The sequence below is a fragment of the Rhinatrema bivittatum genome, chromosome 2 (genome assembly GCF_901001135.1).
Source record: "Rhinatrema bivittatum chromosome 2, aRhiBiv1.1, whole genome shotgun sequence".
NCBI lineage: Eukaryota > Metazoa > Chordata > Amphibia > Gymnophiona > Rhinatrematidae > Rhinatrema > Rhinatrema bivittatum.
Genome location: NC_042616.1, coordinates 60,775,196 through 60,798,727, shown reverse-complemented (window position 1 = coordinate 60,798,727; position 23,532 = coordinate 60,775,196). Strand labels below are relative to the sequence as shown.

Sequence of the window (23,532 nt, the reverse complement as noted above, 5' to 3'; positions counted from 1 at the left end):
ACTAGGCCCTCCAGCCCCTTCTTGGGACCTCAATCTGGTTTTGAGTCGGCTCATGAAACCACCATTCGAGCCTCTCCAACCTTGTGATATTTGCTATCTCACATGGAAAGTGATTTTCCTTTTGGCAATAACATCTGCTCACAGAGTTAGTGAGTTACAGACCCTAGTTACCTATCTGCCTTACACCAAACTTCTGCAGGACCAGGCAGTACTCCACACTCACCCTAAGTTCTTACCTAAGGTAGTATCGGAGTTTCACATTAATCAATCCATTATACTACCTACCTTCTTTCCCAGGCCTCACTCCAATCCAGGAGAACAGGCTCTGCATACCCTTGATTGTAAACGTGCTCTAGCATTCTATCTAGACCGTACAGCTGCCCATAGGAAAAGCACTCAATTGTTTGCCTCTTTCCATTCCATCAAATTGGGGCAGCCTGTGGGTAAGCAGACTCTCTCCTCCTGGTTAGCGGACTGCATATCCTTTTGCTATCAGCAAGCAGGCATTCCACTTCAAGACCGTGTTAAAGCACACTCTGTGAGGGCCATTGCGACTTCAGTAGCGCACCTAAGCTCGGTGCCACTTCCTAATATTTGTAGGGCTGCTACCTGGAGTTCTCTCCATACCTTTACAGCCCATTATTGCTTAGACAAGACCGGAAAACAAGATTCCATCTTCGGCCAGTCTGTCTTGCGCAACCTTTATACAACTTGATGTACCAACACCCTTCCGCCTGCCCGTTAGGGTTCAGGATGCCCTCTACCAAATTCCACCCCAGTCCTTGTGCCTATTGCACATCTTGGGTACATTTGGTGCATTTCTCGGATATCCTCACCTCGGTACTCACCCATATGTGAAGACTATCATTCTGCTTGTCCTGTGAAAGAGCAGAAGTTGCTTACCTGTAACAGGTGTTCTCACAGGACAGCAGGATGTTAGTCCTCACAAAACCCACCTGCCGCCCCGTAAGCCCAGTAGGTGCCAGTCAAAGTTCTAGAAACTTTGACAAAAGTGTTCCGTGATTGGGCTCCATCCTGTGATGTCACCCATATGTGAGGACTAACATCCTGCTGTCCTGTGAGAACACCTGTTACTGGTAAGCAACATGGCATTTACATGTGGTGAGTGCTGTTAGCTATGCACTTGTTTGGATGCATGTTTTGGTTGCGCTAATCCCATTACTGTATCGGGAGTTATTCTAACATGTTCAAAATGCTCATCCAGTTGTGCGTTAAGCTGCGAGTTAGGCTGAGTGCACTAAATTGCTTCGGCCCCTTAGCCGGCTAATTCAGAAGTTAGCCGGCTAAATGAATATTTGGATACTTATCTGGCTAAATTTAGCAGGTTAAATTAGGGGTGTTCCAGGGGCGTAACTGGGAGGAGTTGAGTTAGCTGGCTACGTTAATTGGCTAACTCCAATATTCAGAGTTAGTCGGTTAACATAGCCGGCTAAGTCTGGCCAGTCCAGCGAGCTGTCTTAAAGTTAGCTGGTTAAAAATTAGTTGGCTAATTTTAGATTATATTCAATAGTGCAGCTGCACTTTTGAATATAACTCCAAAGTTAGCTGGATAAGTTTATCTGGACTGTAACTGAATATGGACCTCAACGTATATCGTATGGAGCCATCTGATGAATATCCCTGTCTTCTTCAGGAGGGAAATGTAACACCATTCTTGTGGCAAACATCTATGGAGAAGAGATGCAGCTTGAGGAAACTGTAAGTAGCAGGGATTCTGAATTATTTTATGCTTCTGTTGAAAACAATCTTGCTCCTCAAATTCGGTCCTCTTTGCACCCAGAAATAGCCAGTTACTGAACACAGAACTTATTTATTTCTATTTAGTGTCCTCTATGCTGCTTTGCTCTCTAGCTAGCAAATTTGGGCAGACAGAAGGGCCAGATCTAAATTTTCAGAAAAGGTAGAACCAAAAAAGTACATAAATCAAGTAAGTTTGCTTACTTTCAGAACTTTGAAAAAGTGCATTTTTTGCCCAAGGATTTAATTGCCTGCATTTTTTGAAACGTACAAATTCACATAAATAATTATGCAAGCAAAAGCTTGTATAAAAAGCACTGGGGACAGGCCCAGTAATTTAGTGATGATGGAATCACCACCTTGTAGATCAAATGTTGCCAGTTCAAATCTCAGGAAGGCTCGTATCCAAAGCAAAATGAAAAATCAATATTGGTTAAAAATATCAGGGCCAGCTCAATGGCAGCGCTGCTTGGCAGTTTGGTTTTGATTCCTAGGCTTGACTTTGCTGCCTGGGCCTGAGGATGCTGTAGACTCTATAGGGGATAGAGTCACACTCATTGCACGGTGGTGGCATTTAGTGATCAGACTCAGAGCCCATACCTACTGGATTATAGAGCGAGCCTTGGTGGTTTGTGACCTTTGGTCAAAAACTGATGCTGCAATAGTTGGGCTAAAAGTTGGCAAGGGGCTATGAAATAGGAGAAAAAATCCCAGGTAGCTGTGAATGAAGACTCATGGCACCATAGTTCAATAGATACTAATTCCAGTTGAGCTAGAAGCCCAAAGGAACAGGAAGAAACTGCCAAGTCAAAAATAAAAGGTCTGTGGCATTTTTTGCATTGAGATGTATTTTTTTACAGATTTTATTCCTTTGTGGAATTCTTTCTGCTCTTGAAATTGCAAGAAATTAAATTATAGGACAAAATATGTGCCATTTCAAAATTATAGTGCAAGAAGCACTGTGGAGTTTTTACCCAGTTTTGAATTTCACTTTTTCAGCCAAGTGTCCATCAATGCTTTTTACAGAAGATTTTACTTGCCCTACTTTTGTTCTATTAGCATTCATGCCTAGCCATAAAACTGTAGCTTCCATATGCTAATATTGTCTGTGTGCTAAATAGCAGGAGGTTATCTCTCCCCAGTTCTCTTCTCCATTCCTTTCAAAGAACATAGAAATATCAGCAGGAAACAACTATACAGCCTATATCGTCAGCTCATCCACAGCATCTCCTGTTTTAACAACCCATCTCCTTCATCAGTAGCTCCCAATTAATGCTGTTAACTGAGTCTGTCAAATAGCATATGAGCCATATAGTTGACACCTTCTCCAAGGTGGGTGTTAAATTTTATGCATTAATGAACTTGTGTAAAATAGCACATGCAGGAAAGCATACCAATGAGCCTTAGCTTATAGGCCCCCATTGGCTGTGTATCATCATGGTATAAGAGATCAATGACTTCTCCACATTACCTTTGTGCAATCTTTTTAAGGCTCCCAGTGACATCACAATACCACAGCTTCCTGCCTCAGTTTTTTGTCCATTGTTTGGTCAAAATTGGGTCACGTCATGCTGCATTCCTCTCAATATCAAGCTCTAAAAAAGAATAAAGAAGTAAAAGCAGGCATTCTCCCAGAACAAGCAGGATGGTAGTCCTCACATATGGGTGATGTCATTAGGTGGAGCCCTATTACAGAACACTTTTGTCAAGGTTTCTAGAAACTTTGACTGGCATACTGAGCATACCCAGCATGTCATGATCCCTGTGTCCACAGGGGTCTCCCTTCAATCTCTTTTTTTCCGCGCTACAGTTTGCCTCGGGTTTAGGAGCTCTGTGAGATGTTTTCTCACAGCTTTTCCTCACGGAAAAACTTGAAGTTTTACTTCACAAATAATTTCCCTACATGGGTCTCCCTTCACGTAGATTTTCATCGACGCTCGGTAAGTATTATTCTATGTTCTCCGGTCAGTTCTTGTCACCTCACTGTTGGTTCCCCCGGGTTACCAACCGTTTGCGGCCCTCTTTTTTCTCTCTCTATATTTATCACACTCGGTGCGCCCCACGATGCCTGCAAGTGTCCTTGCGTCGATCTTCCACTGGGTCCATTGGGGCTAGAGGGATTGGGGCGTCCACGGTTCCCATTGGTGCCTTGGAGGCCACCATCGATGCCATCGAGGTCACCATTGATGCCATCAGGGCCACCATTAATGCCGACGATGCCACCATCGATTCTGTCGAGGCCCCCATCGATCCGTTGGGGCCACCATCGATGCCACCATCGATGCTGATCGATTCTGTTGAGGCCTCCATCGATCCCGTCAATGCTGCCGTCAACAATACCGTCGACGCCACCCTCGATCCCATCGAGGTCGCCCTCAATTCCATTGATGCCACCATCAATGCTGTCGATACGGCCATCGAGGCCGTCGATGCCGCCATCGATTCCATTGAGGCCGCCATCAATTTCATTGATGTCACCATAGATACCGTTGATGCTGCCATCGATCCCGTCGATACTATTGATGCCGCCATTGACACCGCATTGATGCCATCAATACTGTCGAAGCCACCATCAATACCTTCATCGAATCCTCAGTGCCCTCGACTAACGAAAACGCTCCATACTTCGGGATCTCAACCAGAGCCCCCTTGTAATACTTGGTTGAAAAACAATGCCAGGAGCAGTAGAGGCATGGTGACCATTTGTCACTGATGCCATCCAGGACAGCTGTGGCATCTTCCTTGGTGCTGAGTAATGACCGGGCCGAGCACCATGAGAATCATCGTCACCTGCACGATGATCATCCGTCACTGATGCCATCCATGACATCAGTGGCATCTTCCTTGGTGCTGGAGAATGACCGCGCCAAGCACCGAGGGAAACATCGTCGCTGGCACCGACAGGGTTCCGCATTCGGTGCCAGCACAAATACTGCCTGTCCATCGAGCCAGTTGTGAAGCGGGCCCGGGTACAAGAGTCTCCATGCTCCTCTGCACCCGAGGCACTGAGGCGTTCCCCACCGACACTGGTGCCTGGTACTGAGCCACCACAGATCCATATGGAAGTGCCAGTAATGCCTAGCCTGCCTCCCCCTGTAGCTGCATTACCTATACCAACTTCCAGGGAGGAGCTGGACGTCCTCGTCTGCCAGGCTGTCCTCTATGCCTTCCGGAGTCTACAACTTCAAACGATGCCGGCCCCCATACTGGCACCAACACCGGAGCTATCGATATTCACACCATTGTGACATCGCCTCGCTGCCCTAATCGGTACCCTACCAACGACAGCCTAAGTCGTCGACACCGACTCGTCCTTCGGAGCTCCATGGGCCCCTATACCTATCCTGAGATCCTCAAAGGGTGATGGGAACTCTAATCCCACTTCGGCACCGATCCCATCAAGACCTAAACCAACCTCCTCTTGGAGCCTTCTCCACCAGAAGAGTGGAGACAATCCCTCCAAATGACATCTCCTTTGTCACTTTTGTAAAGGAAATGTCTGAAATCATCCCTTTCAACCTGGTCACTAAAGAGGACCAGAAGTTTTTGGGAGGGTCTAGGTTGTAAAATCTTCCTGGGATCCATGGTGGTGTCACATATTGCTGTTTACCAACTATGTTTGACACAACACTGAGGGAACCTCACTGCCAGCAACATGAAGTTCGAACAACATGTGATCGCTTTGAAACGTTCTCCCGTTGCCAGCAACAGGACTCAGTGCTAGATGGTGAAACTGGCTTATGGCCCCTGATTTACGGCTAAAGTCCAAGATAAACTAGCTGATCTGCCATGCACCGCAGATCATTTATTTATTTAGTTCTCTACATTTCTTGTAAATCCTCCCTCCTTGGCTATAAAACCAGCAAAGAGGGATGATGGAAGGACCTTTTACCACTCATACGAGTATTATCCAACTCCCGTGAGAGACCAACCAGTCCACTTCAAAAAGCACATACACGTCAACAACTGATATCCAAATCACACCAGCTCCGCCAGTCAGGCAGGCTTCTGGATTTTGAAACCTTGCCACAGAACAGAACGGTCCATCCTACTGAGGACCAGGGCTCTGGACACCATTCCCCGGACACAGAAAGGCAGAGGATCTTAATCCCGCTATTTCCTACTTCCAAGGAAAACAGGCGACCTCCGCCTATCCTGGATCTCAGAAATATGAATACATTTCTTTAGAAAGAAAAGTTCAGTATGGTGTCTCTCAGCACCATGCTTCCCTTACTACAACAAGGAGGTTGACTCTATTCTCTGGACCTTCAATATGTTTTATAGAGAGTCAACAGCATTTTCAATACCAAGTTCTGCCATTCGAACTAGCTTCGACACCTCATGTAGTACACCAAATGCCTAGCAGTGATTGCCGCTCATCTACGAGAAAACAGCATTCATGTGTTTCCTTACCTGGGCGACTGCCTGATAAGGAGTCAATCCAAACAAGGTGTTGTACTTTGGACATAGAGACGTGGGCGATAGGCTAGCTCCGAGCAGAGAAGGACACAGAGAAGTTAGTTTTTATTATACTGCAACATAGATGGTAACCCGAGGAACGGGTAATGATCCCAGCCAGAAGAGGAGATGTCTGATGGCAATGTTCTGTCTGAAGGCTGCAGAGTGGAAAAGGCAGTTCCACAATCTCACCAGGTCCAGAGAGGGAGATGGGTCCGATAGTGGTCTGCGAAGCAGGGTAGGCCGATAACCCAGGCCTAGATGGAAAGGCCAGTGAGAGTAGATCTGGTAGTGGCCCGCGGTGCAGGGTAGACTGAGGATCTATGAAGAGAGATATGAGACAATGCAGAGACAGAACTGCAGCAGTAGTACTCACTCTGATGCTGGCAGTTGTAGTAGGAGAGAACCCCCGAGAAGCGGAGGTCCGGGACGAAATAAGGCCCCCGAGGAGCAGGTACTTTAGGCGTCCTTGTAGATGGTAGGCAACCTCAGAGGGTAGACAGGAGTGAGGCAAGGCCCCCGAGGAGCAGGTACCTTAGGCATCCTTGTTGATAGCAGATAACCCCGAAGGGTGTAGAGGAGCGAGACAAGGCCCTCATGAAGCGGGTACCTAAGTCGTTCTGGAGCGAGATTACAAAGAGCGGAAGTGTCTGGTAACGTAGAGAGATCAGCATGGAGGATTCCTTGCTAACTCATATTAGGAATCGTGAACGGAGTTTAAATACCAGAGCTAGTGACGTCATGCCGAGGGGACGCCCCCGAGGTTCCCGCCATGACGCATGTAAAGGACGGGGCTGCACACACGTGTGCCCTAGGTGACTCCGGGAGAAGGATGGTGAACGCAATTGCCCTGCCGGACTGGGGATGCCAGATGGGTTGACATGGAGAAGCGGAGGTAGCCATTTTCCCAAAAGGAACTGAGTCAGGCAGGAAAAAGGTGAGCAATAGAGGGTGCAGCCGTCTGTGACTGGACGCAACACAAGGAGCTCTAATTCTCTAAAACTCACTATAAATCTGGGATATCTGATCAACTACCATAAATCCCATATGGATCTGTCTCATCTCCTTACCTCCATCGGACCAGATCTGGGCCCTACAGTCCAAAAGGCCTTCCTGCCCAACAACCGCACAGACATCCTATCAAACTGTCCACATCTCTGCGCACATGCAACATAGCCTCAGCCCATCAATTCTTCCCATTGCTGGGCGACATGGCTTCCACGGTCCACGTCACTCCTATGGCCAGACTAGCCATGAGAAAAACTCAGTGAACTTTAAAATTTCAGTGGCTCTAAGCCGTTTAACCACTTTCGTCCCTGATCCATGTCACCAATCCCACAAAAAAGAACCCAGCTCCAACGGGAGACTTGGAGGATCGAATGAAGCCTTTAGCCAAATTTTCTTTGATATAGTCTGATATGGCTTTTGTCTCAGTCAGGGAAACTGGGTAGACTCTTCCTCGGGGAGACTCAGTGTTGGGCAACAAATTTATAGCGCAATCAAAAGAGCAATGCGGAGGTAAGACATCTGCGGCCTTCTTTGAGAACACATCCTGAAAGGAAAAATACTGGGACAGAAGCTCCGGAATGGATGGCAGTGTGGCTAGGCAGGACATCGGGGATATCATCTCCAAACATCTTTTATGGCAGTAGTCTCGCCAATGAGACAATTGGAGGGTGTTCCAATCAAATTGCGGAGTATGTATTTTCAGCCATGGTAATCCTAGAACCACAGGATGTATAGCCTTGTCCAAAATCAGAAAAGAAATAGTCTCTGTATGCAGCAATCCTGTGCGAAGTTGAATGGGGACTGTGGAGAAAGTCACTTCGCCAGGTAATGGTTCGCCATGGATAGAAGAGTGTAACAATGGTGTCGGTATGCGGACGGTGGGAATTCGCAGATGATCTACGAGCTGCCGGAGGATAAAGTTTCCACTGGCTCTGGAGTCCGCTAGGGCCAAGGTGTGAAATTCCTGGGCATCCAATTTAATGGTGACAGGCAGGGTTAGCGGAGGAGAGGGTGCGGTCAGGCCTAGGAGGAGTCCTTCGGCAGATCCTAGGCCTGGGAGTTTCCTGAACGAAGTGGGCAGGAGGGTACTGCATAAACCGGTTGGCCACAATACATACAAAGGCCGGCCTTCTGGCGACGACGTTTCTCTTTTGAGGATAGGTTTCAAGGCTTCACTTCAAAGAGGAGACGACTGAGATGGAGGGGATATTCCAAAGCGGTTATTTCCACCTTATTATAAGCTAGGTGACCTTCTACATCCTTGATGTATGTGCGAATTTGGAGGGTCTTCAAGTCCTGGACTGCTGTTGATGGAGTGCAGCCTCAGCCTTAGGCTATTGTGTTGCATATTTTGGTTTTTCTACAGAAAGATTCCGGGATTGGCCTTTAACTCTCTGAGAGTCCAGATAGCGACATTGGGTTGTATCTGGGTTAAAAAGCAAGGGCATCCTCTGTCCACACATCTGATTGTTATATGGTTCCTTCAGGGAGCTAAGAACTTGCATCTCAGGTACAGAACATTTGTCCATCTTTGATTCTGAATCTAATTCTTAGAGTATTGTGTTAGGCTCGATTTGAACCACTAAAGAGAGCTCGGTTTGAACTACTAAAGAGAGCTACGGTTAAGGGCTTGACTCTTAAAGTGGTTTTCTTGGTGGCTATTTGTTCAGCCAGGAGAATTTCTGAGCTCCAGGCGCTATCATGTCTAGATCCCTTCCTACAGATGTCTGAATCAAGGGTATCTTTATGCATTGTGCCTTCTTTTCTCCTTGAGGTAGTCTTGGCACTCTATCTTACTTAGACAGAGGAGCTTCTAGCTTTTCCAGATTTGGATTCCTCTGTGCCTCATGCGGAGGGAGCTTAGGCTCTTAGATGGGAGGTGTGCATTATTGAGGTATTTAAAGGTCACTTATGATTTTCACAGATCGGATCACCTATTTACACTGTGGAGTAGCCTAAAGAAGGTAAAGAAGATGTCTTAAGGCTACAATTGTATGGTGGCTGAAGAAAGTAATCAAGTCGACATATTTCTAAAGGGCGCCTGCTGCCGAGGGATTTAGGGGGACACTCGACGCGTTCTCATGTTACTTCCTGGGCTGAGTCACAACAGGTATCTTCATATGAAATTTGCTGGGCAGCAACCGGGAAGTTGTTGCACACTTTTGCTAGGCATTATTGTTTGGATGTCGGGGCTCCTGCTTCCATGTGCTTTAGTGAGAGTGTTCTATAAGCGGAATTCTCCAGGTCTCACCCGAGTTAAGGGAAGCTTAGGTACATCCCAGGTATCTGGACTGATCTGGATACATACAGGGAAAGGAAAATTGGTTCCTACCTGCTAATTTTTGTTCCTGTAGTACCATAGATTAGTCCAGAGACCTGCCATTTACTGGGGGAGAGAGTCCGCCGCTCATACAGTTGTTTTGTATATAGTGCAGAGTTGTTGTTTTCAATGCTAATCTTTTATGTTAAATTTGGGAAACTAATTTTCCATTGTCTTTTTGGGCAACTTCACCTTCTTCTGGCTCGTTGGAGGGGAGGAAGTTTACCTAGGAAATTTATGGTTTCCTAGCATGTAGTAGATGGACACAGGGATAGTGTGCTCCTGATAGCAGTTGGAGACGGAGTCAGATTTCAATCTGACGTTACCACCAGTACATATACCCCTGCAGGAAGCTCTGCTCTTCAGTATTTCTCCGTCTCCATAGCAGTTCGGGACTCTATACACGCTTGCACAGCGTTAGAGTATTCAAACCAAAGAAAATTCCAAACAAGAAGAAATCCTACCTCTACAGACGAGTCCCGCTCTCCTGCAGTGATACCTACGGGTCCCTTCCCCAGTTGAGAATTCCTGAGGTGATTTCCTAGGTCCCTCAGAGGTAGGCCTCGGTCCGGCAGCCGGTTCCCGGCGTGGACTGAGCCCCCGACAACAGGAGTGGCTTAGAGGCAGCAGGTGCAGAACCGAGCGTGGCGGTGAAGGTACTTTTCCCTCTCCCCCCGCAGCCGGAGACCGCCTGGAACGATACCGGAAAATGCCGAGACAAGGTAAGGTAGAAAACATTTTAAAAGTTCCCGGTCTCCGAGGCTCGGAAAGCCGCACAGGTCGCCAGTTGGCATCTGTGCTATCGGGTTGATCAGCCCCGTCTGGGCCAGACCCCGATCCAATACGAGGGTCCTCCCACGTGGAGACCCTCTGAGGTGGTCGCCATATTGCTCGCGTGGTCTCCGACGCCATTCCCCTTGATCGCCGTCTTGTCCGCCTATCCGAGCCAGGCGCACAGAGACGAGCCGAGCACACATCTTACTTGTGTGTACATCGGCGCGTGCATAAGTGCCGTGCGCACAGCGACGCGCAGGAGGGGGCCGGGCACACAACCACACGCTCAACGTTGCCGGGTGCATAAGTTAGGTCGGTGCACACAGCGGCGCGCGTATCTTGGTGAGTGCGCACCCCAGCCTACACGCACATCGTCGGCACACCCGGAGCGCATAACTAAGCCTCCCAGTATGCGCATAAAAGGGATTTTCTGCTACCCTACGCGCACAAACCATGGCACCACCAGACAAGAAGGTCAAAGCACAAGCCTTTTGCCCAGCCTGCCAGATAAGAGCTGCGCAGCACGAAGAGGCCATGGCCCTGTGCCGACAGTGCGAGGTGGCTTTGGGAGAACCAAGGCAAGGCTCTCCCCAGCCAGTCCAGGAGTCCGGATCCACAGATAGTACACCGGACCTCTCCACCCCCAACACAAGCCTCCCTCAAACGGAGCTCCCTGGGGACACAGCGGCTTTCAATTTAGACCCAGCATCATTTTCCTGGGTAGAATTTTTAAAAGGTCTACACACCTTCGTCCATATGCAACCGGCACCACCGATGGCACAACCACAACATTCCACAGAGGACCCTAACCTTCCAGGGCCCTCTAGGCCCCCCAGGGACGTGCTTCCCTGGCCAAAAGCCCCACCATAGGGGACACGGACACCTCGGACGAAGATCAAGAATCCCTGGAGGAAGTGGAAATCCCTCCAGGAACGGAACCTTACCGAACCATGAGGTGTTTTTTCTCGAAAGACGAGCTATCAGATCTCGTGGCTCACAGCTTGAAGGAGCTTGCCATCCTGGGCACTAGTCCCACAGGAGAACCGAAGACGAACCCTTATATTTTTTATTAGACAGATTTGAGAAGCCACCAGAGGTGGCAGTAGAGAGTAGAGATGAAGCCCGGCTGGGCTAGGGTTCCTCAGGATACTGGAACAACGATTCCCTCTATGGCTGTGCTGTAGTGGAGAAAACTGAGATAGTGAGTACAGTGGAGCATACACCGAGTTCTGGTATGGAGCCTCGTTGGTAAAGTTACTCACACAGCGGTTTCTCCCGGAAGGTGACACAGAAGCTGGAATAGAGGCAGGCCCTCGAGGAGGGAGTACCTGGTTCCAGGGAACAGCTCTGAGGAAATAAAGTTGGTAACTCACTGATGATGTAGGCAGCAGTTTCTTCCAAGCAGAAGAGATAAGTTCAGGCAGCGAGTCAGGGAACATGGGCCCTCGAGGAGCGAGTACCGGTTCCTGATAGCGACCTGAAAGAAATGAGAGAGGCCCCCAAGGAGTGGGTACCCTGTTAGGAAAAAGTCCAAAAGTTGGAGAGGCAGAGTAGCTAGGTACGGAAAGTGAATCCCATCCGTAAGGAATTCCCGACCTTGCTAACTCGATTAGCTAGCAAAAAGTGTAGGCTTTTGTATCCGGGATGCGTGACGTCATCCCAGGGGACGCCCCTGAGGTTCGCGCCAAAGAGAGAATAAGAAGCAGGGCCGCATGGTGCGCATGCCCTATGGTACCTGGACAACATGGCGGGATGCAGCGCCCAAGCCGGACCGGGGACGCCAGAAAGGACGGCAGGCAGTTGCCGTGGCAGCCAGACGTCCATCAACCGCGGGAGGAGTCGCAAAAAAAGGTAAGGTGGGCAGAGTGGAGATGTCAGGCAGCGACAGTCGTAACAGATGTCCAGGCACAGGAGGACACAGCATTCACAAGGGCAGTACTAAGTGGGCCACGGGCAGCCTCCCACCCGGTATAGGAGTAGCTTTTGTACAACCCATTGGTCCTGAGTCCATCTGCTACACGCTAGGAAATGGAGAAATTACTTACCTAATAATTTTGTTTTCCTTAGTGTAGACAGATGGTCTCAGTACCCCACCCACGGCTGCCTCCAAACACGGAACCTCGGGTGACAATCCCCGAGAGCAAGACAAACATGGGTGAGCCACGTTTTCCTCTAGTTAAGACACCCATAGTTACCGGGTGTCGGCGTTTCTCGGTTGAGTGCACTGGCGGTCTCCAGCTCTAACACGCATCAACCAGTTCAAGTTAATCATGTTAATCAAGTTATTCAAGTTAATCAAAGTTAACCAAGTTAATCAAATTATCCAGACACACATATATCCACAATTGCTTTTCGAAGAGAATACTGAAGAGCAGAGCTTCCTGCAGGGGTATATGTACTGGTGGTGACGTCAGATTGAAATCTGCCTCCATCTCCCCACTGCTATCAGGAGCACACTATACCCATTGGTCCTGAGTCCATTTGTCTACACTAAGAGAACGAAATTATCAGATAAGTAATTTCTCCATTGTTGCTGTCATCTTGGCTTGGGTATAGGTCAATACTGAGGGACTGCGGGTGGCACACTGGGTTATGTACAGTGTCAGTGAAACTTTCACTATCTCCATCTGCTGGCAGAGAGGCAGCATCCAGGTGTCTGGACTAATCTATGGTATTACAGGAAAAAAAATTAGCAAGTAAGAACCAATATTCCTGCTTTATTCTCCATTTGTTTCCTAATAATTCCTAGCATTCTGTTTGCTTTCTTGGGCACTGCCACACACTGAGCAGAGGATTTCAACATATTATCCTCAATGGCGCCTAGATCCTTTTTTTGGGTGATGACTCCCAAAGTGGAACATTGCATTATGTAGCAATATAAGAGGAGGTGATTTTCAAGCGACTCTGAATAGTCGTGAACAATTTTGGATCTTTGAATTTCAAACAGTGGAACATTAGGTCTTAATGAACAGTTGGAGTGGTACTCACTTAATTAAATATACATATCCTCTCAATTCATATACTTCACATATTATCTGAATCAGTCTAGGTTCCAGCTGTACCTTGTTATGGTTTGTTAGTATGTGAACCCTGGGCCGAGGTGAGAGGGGCCCTTTGAGCCTCACAGTCGGGAGGCGTGGTCCCAGCAGACGTCAGAGACAGCTGTGGAATAGAGTCTTTATTAGATAAATAGAAGAACACAGCCCGCGGAGCAGGAGTGCAGAAGTGGTGATGTCAGAATAGAGAGGTATACCCGGAGGGAATACCTCAGAGAAGGAGATCCGGTAGTGGTCCACAGGGCGGGGTACGCCGAGGAAATCTCTTCGTAATGGTTATAGGTCGTGACCTGCAGCGCAGGGTACACTGAAGGAGTCTCTCAGTACTGACGATATGGTAGTGACCTGTAGCATAGGAAATACCCAGGTAGTCTCTCTGTAGTGATGGTATGGTAGTGGCCTCCTGCAGCGCAGGGTACACCGAGGGATTCCCCACAGAAATGGTATGGTGAGGTCCGAGGGACAGGAACATGGAGAGAGTCCTGGAGGTGAAGCAGTAGTGGCCTGCAGTGCAGGGTACATCGGAGTAGCTCCTACTAGAGAGAATGCGGTAGTGGCCCGAGAAACAGGGTACACCGGAGAGGATCCCTCAAGAGTTGGTAGAGTAGATCCGTAGAGTTAGGTACTCACTGAAGGATAGTTCCAGAAAGGATCCCGAGGAGCGGGACAGGCAGCAGTCCAAGGCAGAAGGCCCTCCAAGGAGCGGATAGCCAGAGACGAGGAAGGGCTCCCGAGGAGCAAGTACCCAGAGCGTCTCACGCCAAATGCAGGAACAGGAAGTCTGTGAGTGAGAGCGGATTCAGCAACGAGGGAACTCCTTGCTAACTCATCAATAGACAGGGCCAGTCAGCTTAAGTACAGCAGAGTGAAGACGTCATCAGGAGGGGACGCCCCCAAGGTTCCCGCCATGACGTGTACAAGAGTGGCCCTTGCGCACGCGCGCCTATGTGATTTCTGGGGCAAGATGGCAGTTGGCAGCACTCACGCTGTCCCGGGAATGCCAAGCAGGTCGGCAATCGCTGGCAGAGGTCGCCGTTCTCCCCAATACTGACAAGGCAGCAAAGAAAGAGGTGAGCATTAGTGGTCGCAGCCGTCTGCGAAGGACGAGTGTAACATACCTTAGTTTCAGCCCTATCAGAAGTTGGAGTTCCTTTGACATAATTTCCTCCTTGGTCTTTAAAAGCTTGCCTTCTTTCATTTTCAGAGACCTATGAATAGTATAAGCAGGACCGTTGGGGGCTACAGTTCAGTTTGTGAGGTCCTTGGTTTAACCAGCAAATTAAGTACTTTGAATTCTCTTCATTGTGAGTTTTGTAACAATTTTGGTTTATTTTGCAAGAAAACTTATTGGGACTCTTTTACAATTGTGGACTTGGTTTTGAAAAAAAATATGTTGGTGATTTTTGCAATTGAATCTTGAGGACAAGTTTTAATACTCTAGCACAGGGGTGGGCAATTAATTTTCCCATGGGGCCGCATGAGAAATTGGGATGGTTTTAGAGGGCCGGACTAATATAATTAACTCAGTTCTCAATAGCCCTGCTTATGAAAAGACAGCAGTTTACCACCAATGCATGTCCTCTGAGAAAACACAACAAATAAGACCGATACAAACGCTTACATGCTAGCAAAATATCTCATCTCGGTAACAGACACAGAACCGACCTAACATACTCCCAGGATCTGTAGTAATGCACATAAACTAATCCGCACACAGTTACACTTGTATTATGGAATACAAAACAGGAGCAACCCTATCTATGAAAAGGCAACACCACAAATATTAAATCAGGTCCTAAAAACCAATACAGCTCTTATTAGGAAAACAGAACCAGCAAGCAGCTATAGATCCCCACACAGAAATAATTGTAAAACTATACTAATAAGCAGAATAAATGTTTCAAAACAGCTATGAACAGAATAACATCCAACAATTAAAAACTCATAAAAACTATTAAACATTTTCCAAACACCAATAAAATATTTCAAAAAAGCAGACATCACACAATTAAAATGGCAGTCAAGAAAAATAAACTTAAAGCCATCTTTACTTACCCCCTCCAGCAGCTCTCCTACTCCCCTTCCCTGCAGGCCGTAGCACACACCAGAAGCAGCAGTAGAAGCTAAGCTCTATACTTATGGTCCTCTTCCTTAGTGCCCATGTCTCTCACACACACACCATACCAGTCATGCCCCCATGACCAGTTTCTGTCTCTCACACACCAATCATCTCCCAAACAGTCTTTGGCACACACACCAGTCACCTTCCTGAACAGTTTCTCTCATGCCATACACACACACACACACAGGCTTCCCACTCCCGTGTTCTTCTTACATATATGGGCTTCTCACTCTCATAATCACTTTCTCTGTCTCTCTCTCTCTCACACACACTCACTCACCAGTCTCTCACTCCCATGCTTGTTCTCTCCACATGCATAGGCTTCTCATTCCCATAATCACTTTCTTTCTCTCTCTCACACACACACACACACACACACACTAGTCTCTCACTCCCATGTTCTCTTTCAGATATACAGGCTTCTCCCTCCCATGATGTCTCACACACACCCAGGTTTCTCACTCCCATGCTCACTCTTCACATGCACAGGTTTCTCATTCCCATAATCACTTTATTTCTCTCTCTCTCTCTCTCTCACACACACACACACCAGTCACCTGATCTCACTCATGCATACACACACACACAGGCTTCCCACTCCCAAGTTCTCTTTCAGATATACAGGCTTCTCCCTCCCATGCTGTCTCACAACCACCCAGGTTTCTCACTCTCATGCTCACTCTCTTCACATGCACAGGCTTCTCATTCCCATAATCACTTTCTCTCTGTTACACACACACCAGTCTCTCTCATTTCCATGCTCACTCTCCACGTGCACAGGCTTCTCATTCCCTGAATCACATTCTCTCACATTCACACACACCAGTCTTTTTCTCTCACACACACCGTCACCTTACCAAGCAGTCTCTCTCTCTCATGCATGCACACTCACCCAGGTTTCTCACTCCCACAACACCAGGCTTCTTACGCTCATGCTTTCCCACATACCCAGACTTCTCACTTCCATGCTTTTTCTCTCACACACACACACATATCAGTCACCTCCCTGACTAATGCCTCACACTCTCACATACACATCAGTCATCTCCCTGAGCAATCACTTTCATTGTCTCTCACATACATCAGCTCTCTGACCAGTCAATCACACTCAGGATGGCTGGCTGCTTCTCTCTCTTTCTCACTTCCTCTCCCCCCCACCGGAGCACAAATGGGAGCTGCAGCAGCCCCCGAAGGCCAAGAAAGAAGAATTCCATCGGCCGCGGGAGGCTCATGCTGCTGACTCTTCTCGATTGCCGGCTGCTTCAATTGCTCGGGGGACAGACGCTGCAGCCGACGGCACGGCTCTTTCTTCTTCCCGCGCACCGCTCCGTGTATCACTTCCTGTTCCGGGTCACGGGAGGGGGGGGGGGGCAGGCGCGGGAAGAAGAAAAGGCCAGCCGCGGGTACCACAGAAAACACCGCTGCCGTTACCGCTGGGCTTGAACGTGCTGACAGCCCAGCGGCAACGGCAGCGGGAGAGACCGGGAGCGCGCGCCGCGGACCGGCAAAAAAACTCCCGCGGACCGGTGGTTGGGGACCCTTGAAAAAGACCACGAAAGGCGGAACTGGTAGGTAGGTAGGAAAGAAACTCGAGCGAAGGCACGCTGCCCGATTGGCCCAGCACCGGCCAATCGGGCAGCGTGCCTTCGCTCGAGTCACTCCCCCCCCACCCCACCGAACGCTGTAAAAAAACCAGTTCATTCTCCGCTCCCTCGCTCCCCGATTGGCCGTCCAATCGGGGAGCGAGGGAGCGGAGAATGAGGCACGCTGCCTTGGGAAGGCAGCGTGCCTCATTCTCCGTCTGCTCTCAGCAGTGGGCGGGCCGGTCACAGACCGTAGGCGGCCGGATTCAGCCCGCGGGCCGCCCCTTGCCCAGGTCTGCTCTAGCACTTCATGTATCATTAAATGGATCCGTGTGTTTTTAAATAATTGTTCCCAGTAATTAGTCCAAGGTTCAAGTTTAAATACAGTCTTATTAATAATTTTATGTGTACAGCAGCAATTATCTGAGTTCTGGAGCAATATTGTTTATAGCTTTTCCTGGACTTTTGAGTAGTTGAAGGCTTGGATAGACAAACAATGTAAAGCTGTCATTGAATGTAGTGCAACATAAACTGAGCTCTGGGATTAATATGCAAGCTTCAATTTCTATTTCAGCTGTCTTCTCTTCGTTTTGCAACCAGGATGAAATGTATCCCAGCCGAGCCAGAGATTATTCAATATTATGACCCAGTGGTGAGTGGTGTTTCTTTTATGGTTCAAACTTTATTTGATTTTACATAAATAAGTAAACAGCATGTGGAGCAATCAAAGAAGAAAAGAAAAGAGCACATATGTAATGAAAAAAAGAAGCTAAGTTAAAACTTAAATTTACCCCTCCAACCATGGCAAATTAGTAACAACCGCTCTCGAGTCAATAGCTGCAGAAATATACGAAAAAAGGCATGAATAAAAAGATATGTGATCTTTTGGCTTGGCATAGTTTCTGCTAAGCTGAGCGCATGAGTGATCTCTCATTTTGAAACATCGCTCACAGGTTTTACATGGTCACTCACATGCTTATTTTCTTTGTGCTGTATACAGAAATGCAACGCTAATACTGGCGCTCAAAACTTGTTAGTTTGAAAAAATTGCTGCTCATGCAACAAAAAATGTATATAGACACCTATTGACTCATTGGCATCAGCTAAGTTTCCTACAGCTTTGATGGTACCTGTTTTGGAAACTCCTTCGATGCCTATGGCTTCTAAAGAGGTAGAACATATACTTGAGTCTTTTAATGTATTAAGTGAACAGCTTTCTTTATCATTGAAAGGTCAGCATCAGTCCACCTTCATAGCACTTTCTATTCAACATAGAAGCCATTCAACTTCAAAAAGAGAGGCATCTCCTCCAGGTCCTTAGCAGGTTACTACCAAATGCACACCTCAAAATCACAAACACCTTATTATCTCCTCCATTATTCAAGTCTGATTCAGAGTCAGACTACTCATGGGAGGTTGATTGTGGGTCCATGGAGGTAGATTCTGATCTGATATAGATGCTGTCCAGGTTTACCATCTGACCCAACATCTATTCCAACTGTTGCGTCTGTCGGTCTCAGACGGCTTCGTCCGAAATGCCTCACCTCTATTTCAGCCTTCTCCACCAGCCTCGGGAGAATGGCGTCCGTAGCGTCTCCTTGCCGCACCCTCCAGCTTCCCCAGAGCGGCTCTGGTGCGGCGTCCCGCCATGTTGACATGAGGCTTCCTAGGGCGCGCACACGCCTCACATCTTGTACTAGTGTTGGCGCAAACCTTGGAGGCATCCCCCTTGAGTGACATCACTGCTTCCTTCTTCAAAAGGTTGCCCATTTGCTGACTCTCGCCGAGTTAGCATCAGATTGGATTCGCTCCGGTCTGAAGCTGCTCTGCCGCTTCTACTGCCTGCTGGAAGCTATCTTCACCCTCCGGGGTTCTACTAACCTGGGTACCCGCTCCTCGGGAGCCCTTTGCTTATTTCCAGCTGCCTATCCTAAATATAGGTACTCACTCCTTGAGGGCCTGTGTATCTATCCTGGTACCTGCTACATATTCTTCAACCTGCTGGAACACTACCTAACAGCTACAGAGAGTGAGTACTACTTCTCCCAGCCTGTCCATCTACAGCTCCTTGCTGTCCATCTGAATCAGGCCCTACACCACCATTGTGGAACAGGTCTCCTCTGCCGAGGATCACAGACTGTTGATACCTATCATCTCTGTACTGCTCATTGGGAACTCTTATCTACTCAGCTATAAGGGAGTGTGTTGTAACATCTTCCAGTCTGTCTCTCCTACAGAGAGTCATGTCAGACAACGCCACAACAGTTACCTACATCAACCGCCAGGGAAGAACCAGAAGCCAACAGGTGTCCCTGGAGATAGACCCCCTCATGGCGTGGGCGTAAACAAATCTGCAAGGGATCTCAGCCTCCCACATCGCGGGAAAAGACAACGTCTCTGCAGTCTACCTCAGCAGAGAGAGCCTAGACCCAGGGGAATGGATGCTGTTGACCACAGCCTTCCAGTTGATAGTAAACCGCTGGGGAACCCCAGCCATGGATCTACTGGCAACCCGGTCCAATGCCCAAGTTCCCAAGTTCTTCAGCCGCAGACAAGAACCGCAATCCCGGGGAATCGACGCCCTCGTCCAGATCTGGCCACAAGAAGACCTGCTATACGCCTTTCCCCCATGGCCACTACTGGGCAGGATCATCAACAAGATATAACACCACAGGGGACTAGTACTTCTAGTGGCCCCAGACTGGCCAAGAAGGCCATGGTACGCAGACGTGAGAAGACTTCTTGTGGGGAACCCTCTGTGCCTACCTCCACACAGAGACCTTCTCCAGCAAGGACTGATCCTCCACGAAGACCCGACTCGATTCTCTCTTACAGTCTGGCCCTTGAGAGGACTCACCTGAAGAAAAGCGGATACTCTTAAGGCAGTGATTGACACCTTGCTTTGAGCACGCAAGTTCTCCACATACGAATATGGAGAGTATTTGAAGCCTGGTGTGAGGACCATGAGATCCTCCCGCGAACAGTCAAAATCCCCATGATCCTAGAATTTCTGCAGGACAGCTTGAAGAAGGGGTTGTCTCTCAACTCCCTTAAGGTTCAGGTGGCCACGCTGGCCTGCTTCAGAGCCAAAGTGGATGGCATCAGTCTATCAACCCATCCAGATGTTTCCCGCTTCCTGAGAGGGGTTAAACAAATCCGACCACCATTAAAGTGGCCGGTGCCCCTATGGAATCTCAATCTAGTACTACTTTCTAGCGGGAACTTCCTTCAGACCAACATGCGGCCTGTCATTATGGCTCCCGACCTTGAAGACTGCATTCCTAGTGGCAATATGTTCAGCCCGTTGCATCTCCAAGCTTCAAGCGCTATCTTGTCGGGAACCCTACGCACTGCCCCCTCCTTCCTACCGAAAGTGGTTCTCAATTTCATCTAAACCCATCCATCTTGCTGCCATCTCCAGACGAACATAAGGACTCGGAAGACTCACGCCCTTTTCGTCATCTAAATGTCGGCAGACTCCTAGTCCAATACCTGGAAAGATCGGAATCTGTGCAAAAGACAGACCACCTATTCGTCTTTCACATTGGGAAGAAACAGGGGGAAGCGGCCTCGCGGGCAACCTTAGCCCGCTGGATCAAAGAAGTAATCAAGGCGGCCTACGTAGAGGCAGGGAAACCTCCACCTCTGCAAGTCAAGGCCCATACAACAAGGGCCCAGGCAGTGTCCTGGGCAGAAACCAAGATGCTGTCGCCCGCCAAGATCTGTCGGGCAGCGACATGGTCCTCCATACACACCTTCTCCAGGTTCTACCGCCTCGATGTCCAGGCCCGAGAGGACACAACCTTTGCAGGGGCCATGGGCAGCCTCCCGTCCTGTTTGGGAGTAGCTTTTGTACATCCCATTGGTCCTGAGTCCATCTGTTACATGCTAGGAAATGGAGAAATTATTTACCTGATAATTTCGTTTTCCTTAGTGTAGACAGATGGACTCAGCACCCCACCCACGGCTGAACCAGAATCCGGGAACCTCGGGTGACAAACCCCGAGAACAAGACAAACACGGGTAAGCCAGGTATTACCCCTAGTTCAAGACACCCATAGTGGCCAGGTGTCAGCATTATTCGGTTGAATGCACTGGCAGTCTCCAATTTGGAAATCAGTTGAACCAGTCCTAGTTAATCAAGTTAACCAAGTTAATCAAGTTGTTAAAGCATACACATATATCCACAATTGCCATTCGAGGAGAATACTGAAGAGCTGAGCTTCCTGCTTGGATATATATGTAGGCTGATGTCAGCTTTGAAATCTGACTCAGTCTCCCATCTGCTATCAGGAGTACACTATACCCATTGGCCTGAGACCATCTGTCTTCACTAAGGAAAATGAAATTATCAGGTAAGTAATTTCTCCATTTGAATTGGAGTCTCCAATTTATGATCATGGCAGTCCATAAAGTGCAGTAACTACCTCTTTGAGTGGAATTGGAGTCTCCAATTTTCAGAAAGCCAAGATTGGCACTGCGGCCCTAATGCTCATCCAGTGTGCCTCAGGCTTAGATGGATTAACCTTGAGTTTATGAGAATGTAAGCGATGGGCAGTACAGTTAAGACTGACTTGCAGTACTTGAGGGCCAGAGTTACCTACTCCTGGGTAGAAAAGATGCTTGATCAGAAAACTTAGGATGTATTCAACTCTTCTGGGCTATTCTTATCGGTCACCATCTTTGAGAATCTTGGTATCACCAGGTTATGGAAGTGACAGTTTCACATAGTCTATAAATTTATGGAAATAGCGAAACTTGCACAGGTTGGGGGAAATTTTGAAAACTATACAGGCAAGTGAAAAGTTTGCAGGAACTTTTGCCTATGGATTTTGCACCAGATTTTACACTTGCCTTTTAAAGATTGCTTAGTAAAAATGTATCAGCAAGAATTGCCACCTGTTTTTTTTTCTGCAGATACTTTTTCCAACCAAAAAAATATCTGTAGTTTTGAAAATCCGTTTTCTTCTGCAGTCTAACTCCATCCTGTGAACACCTCCAGGAAAATGCTGGTAAAAGTTACATGTATTGCAGCACAACATGTGTACTTGTACTGGCGTAAAGGGTGGGCAGTTTTCAAAAAACACTTTTACATGGATAACTAGCCATTTATACTAGAAAATGGCTTTTGAAAATTGCCCTCATTAAGGACAAAAACAAAAATTCTTGCATAATAGGTGTTAGGATTTGTAAGTATGTGGACCCTCTGGCCGAGGCGAGAGGTGGAACCGCCCAGGGGAGGAGCCCCACTGAGCCTCACCGTTGGTAGGCGGAGTCTCGGCTGCGGGATGGGATTCAGCAGAGGTAGAGAAGGAGAGAGAGAGGGTGACCCCCGGAGGCAGGCCTGAACAACAGCACAGCTGCTGACGTCAGACTCAGCTCGGGGAACTGGAGTCAGGTAGAAGCTGCGGCAGTACCCGAGGAGCGGGAGGTGCTGGGAGAAAGTTACAGTCACGGAAGTTACACTGGGTCCGCAGAGATGGTACACAAGAGGATTCCTCGGTGGAAGTCAAGGTAATGGTCCGCAGAGCGGGGTACACCGGCGAGGGTTCCTCTATAGATGTCATGGCAATGGTCTACAGAGCGGGGTACACCGGAGAGGGTTCCTCTATAGATGTCATGGCAATGGTCCACAGAGCGGGGTACAGCGGAGAGGGTTCCCATGTAGATATCCAAACAGGGATCCGCAGCGTGGTACTCACAGCGACTGACGACAATAGTAGTTCCAAAGAAAGACTCGGGAAGCAAGGCAGGCAGAAGTCCGTGTGAAAGGCGGTCTGAGGAGCGGATAGCCAAGAGATGAGGAAGAGCCCCTGAGGAGCGGGTACCCAATAGTCTCTCACCACGGAAGCACGAACCGGAACAACACTGAAGTGAGAGTAGATAGTTGTAGCAAATGAACTCGTTGCTAAGTCGCTGTCTGTCTGGGCTGGCGAGCTTAAATATCCAAGTTAAGTGACGTCAACTGATGGGGATGCCCCCGAGGTTCCCGCCATGACATGGTTAAAGCTGGTCAGGGAGCGAGCACGCCTAGGGAACCCCCATGGGTAAGATGGCAGTCAGCAGCATCCATGCTGCTCCAGTAGGCCCGAGAAAGGAGACTGGAAGGCCGGTGGTAGCTGGCAGAGGCCGCGAGTTCGCCCAACAGTTTCAAGGCAGCAAACAAAAAGGTGAGCAGCAGCGGTTGCAGCCATCTGCGGCCGTGGAGCGTAACAATAGGGAAAGTATTATTTTGCATTTCTCTTTACTAGGTGCATGGAGACAAATATGATTCATGGGAAATTAATTTTAAAAACTGCAGCTTTGGTTGGTAGTTTTCCTGCAGCTCATAATTTGTCTGAATGATCTCTTATACTTTACATCTGTGGTTCTCAACCCAGTCCTCTGGAGATACCCAGCCAGCCTAGTTTTCAGGATATCCATAATGAATATTCATGAGATAGATTTGCACTC

General features: G+C 48.3%; 1 protein-coding gene and 1 long non-coding RNA gene across 6 annotated transcripts in view; one reads left to right on the top strand and one right to left on the bottom strand.

Annotated features, from left to right (window-relative positions):
• LOC115084007 overlaps window positions 1-15,486 on the bottom strand; it is a 30,089-nt gene extending 14,603 nt beyond the window's left edge. The window contains exons 1-2 of the long non-coding RNA XR_003854442.1: window positions 15,430-15,486; window positions 3,230-3,353 (exon numbers count right to left, since the gene is read on the bottom strand). This is a non-coding gene — a long non-coding RNA (uncharacterized LOC115084007). The remainder of the gene's footprint in view (window positions 1-3,229; window positions 3,354-15,429) is intronic.
• The window catches only part of KIF9 (kinesin family member 9), a 252,053-nt gene that overhangs the window by 129,600 nt on the left and 98,921 nt on the right, over window positions 1-23,532 (top strand). For all 5 annotated transcript variants that reach the window (XM_029588252.1, XM_029588254.1, XM_029588251.1 and 2 more), the window contains exons 9-10: window positions 1,655-1,719; window positions 17,654-17,731. In XM_029588252.1, coding sequence (XP_029444112.1) covers window positions 1,655-1,719; window positions 17,654-17,731 — 143 coding nt within the window. The remainder of the gene's footprint in view (window positions 1-1,654; window positions 1,720-17,653; window positions 17,732-23,532) is intronic.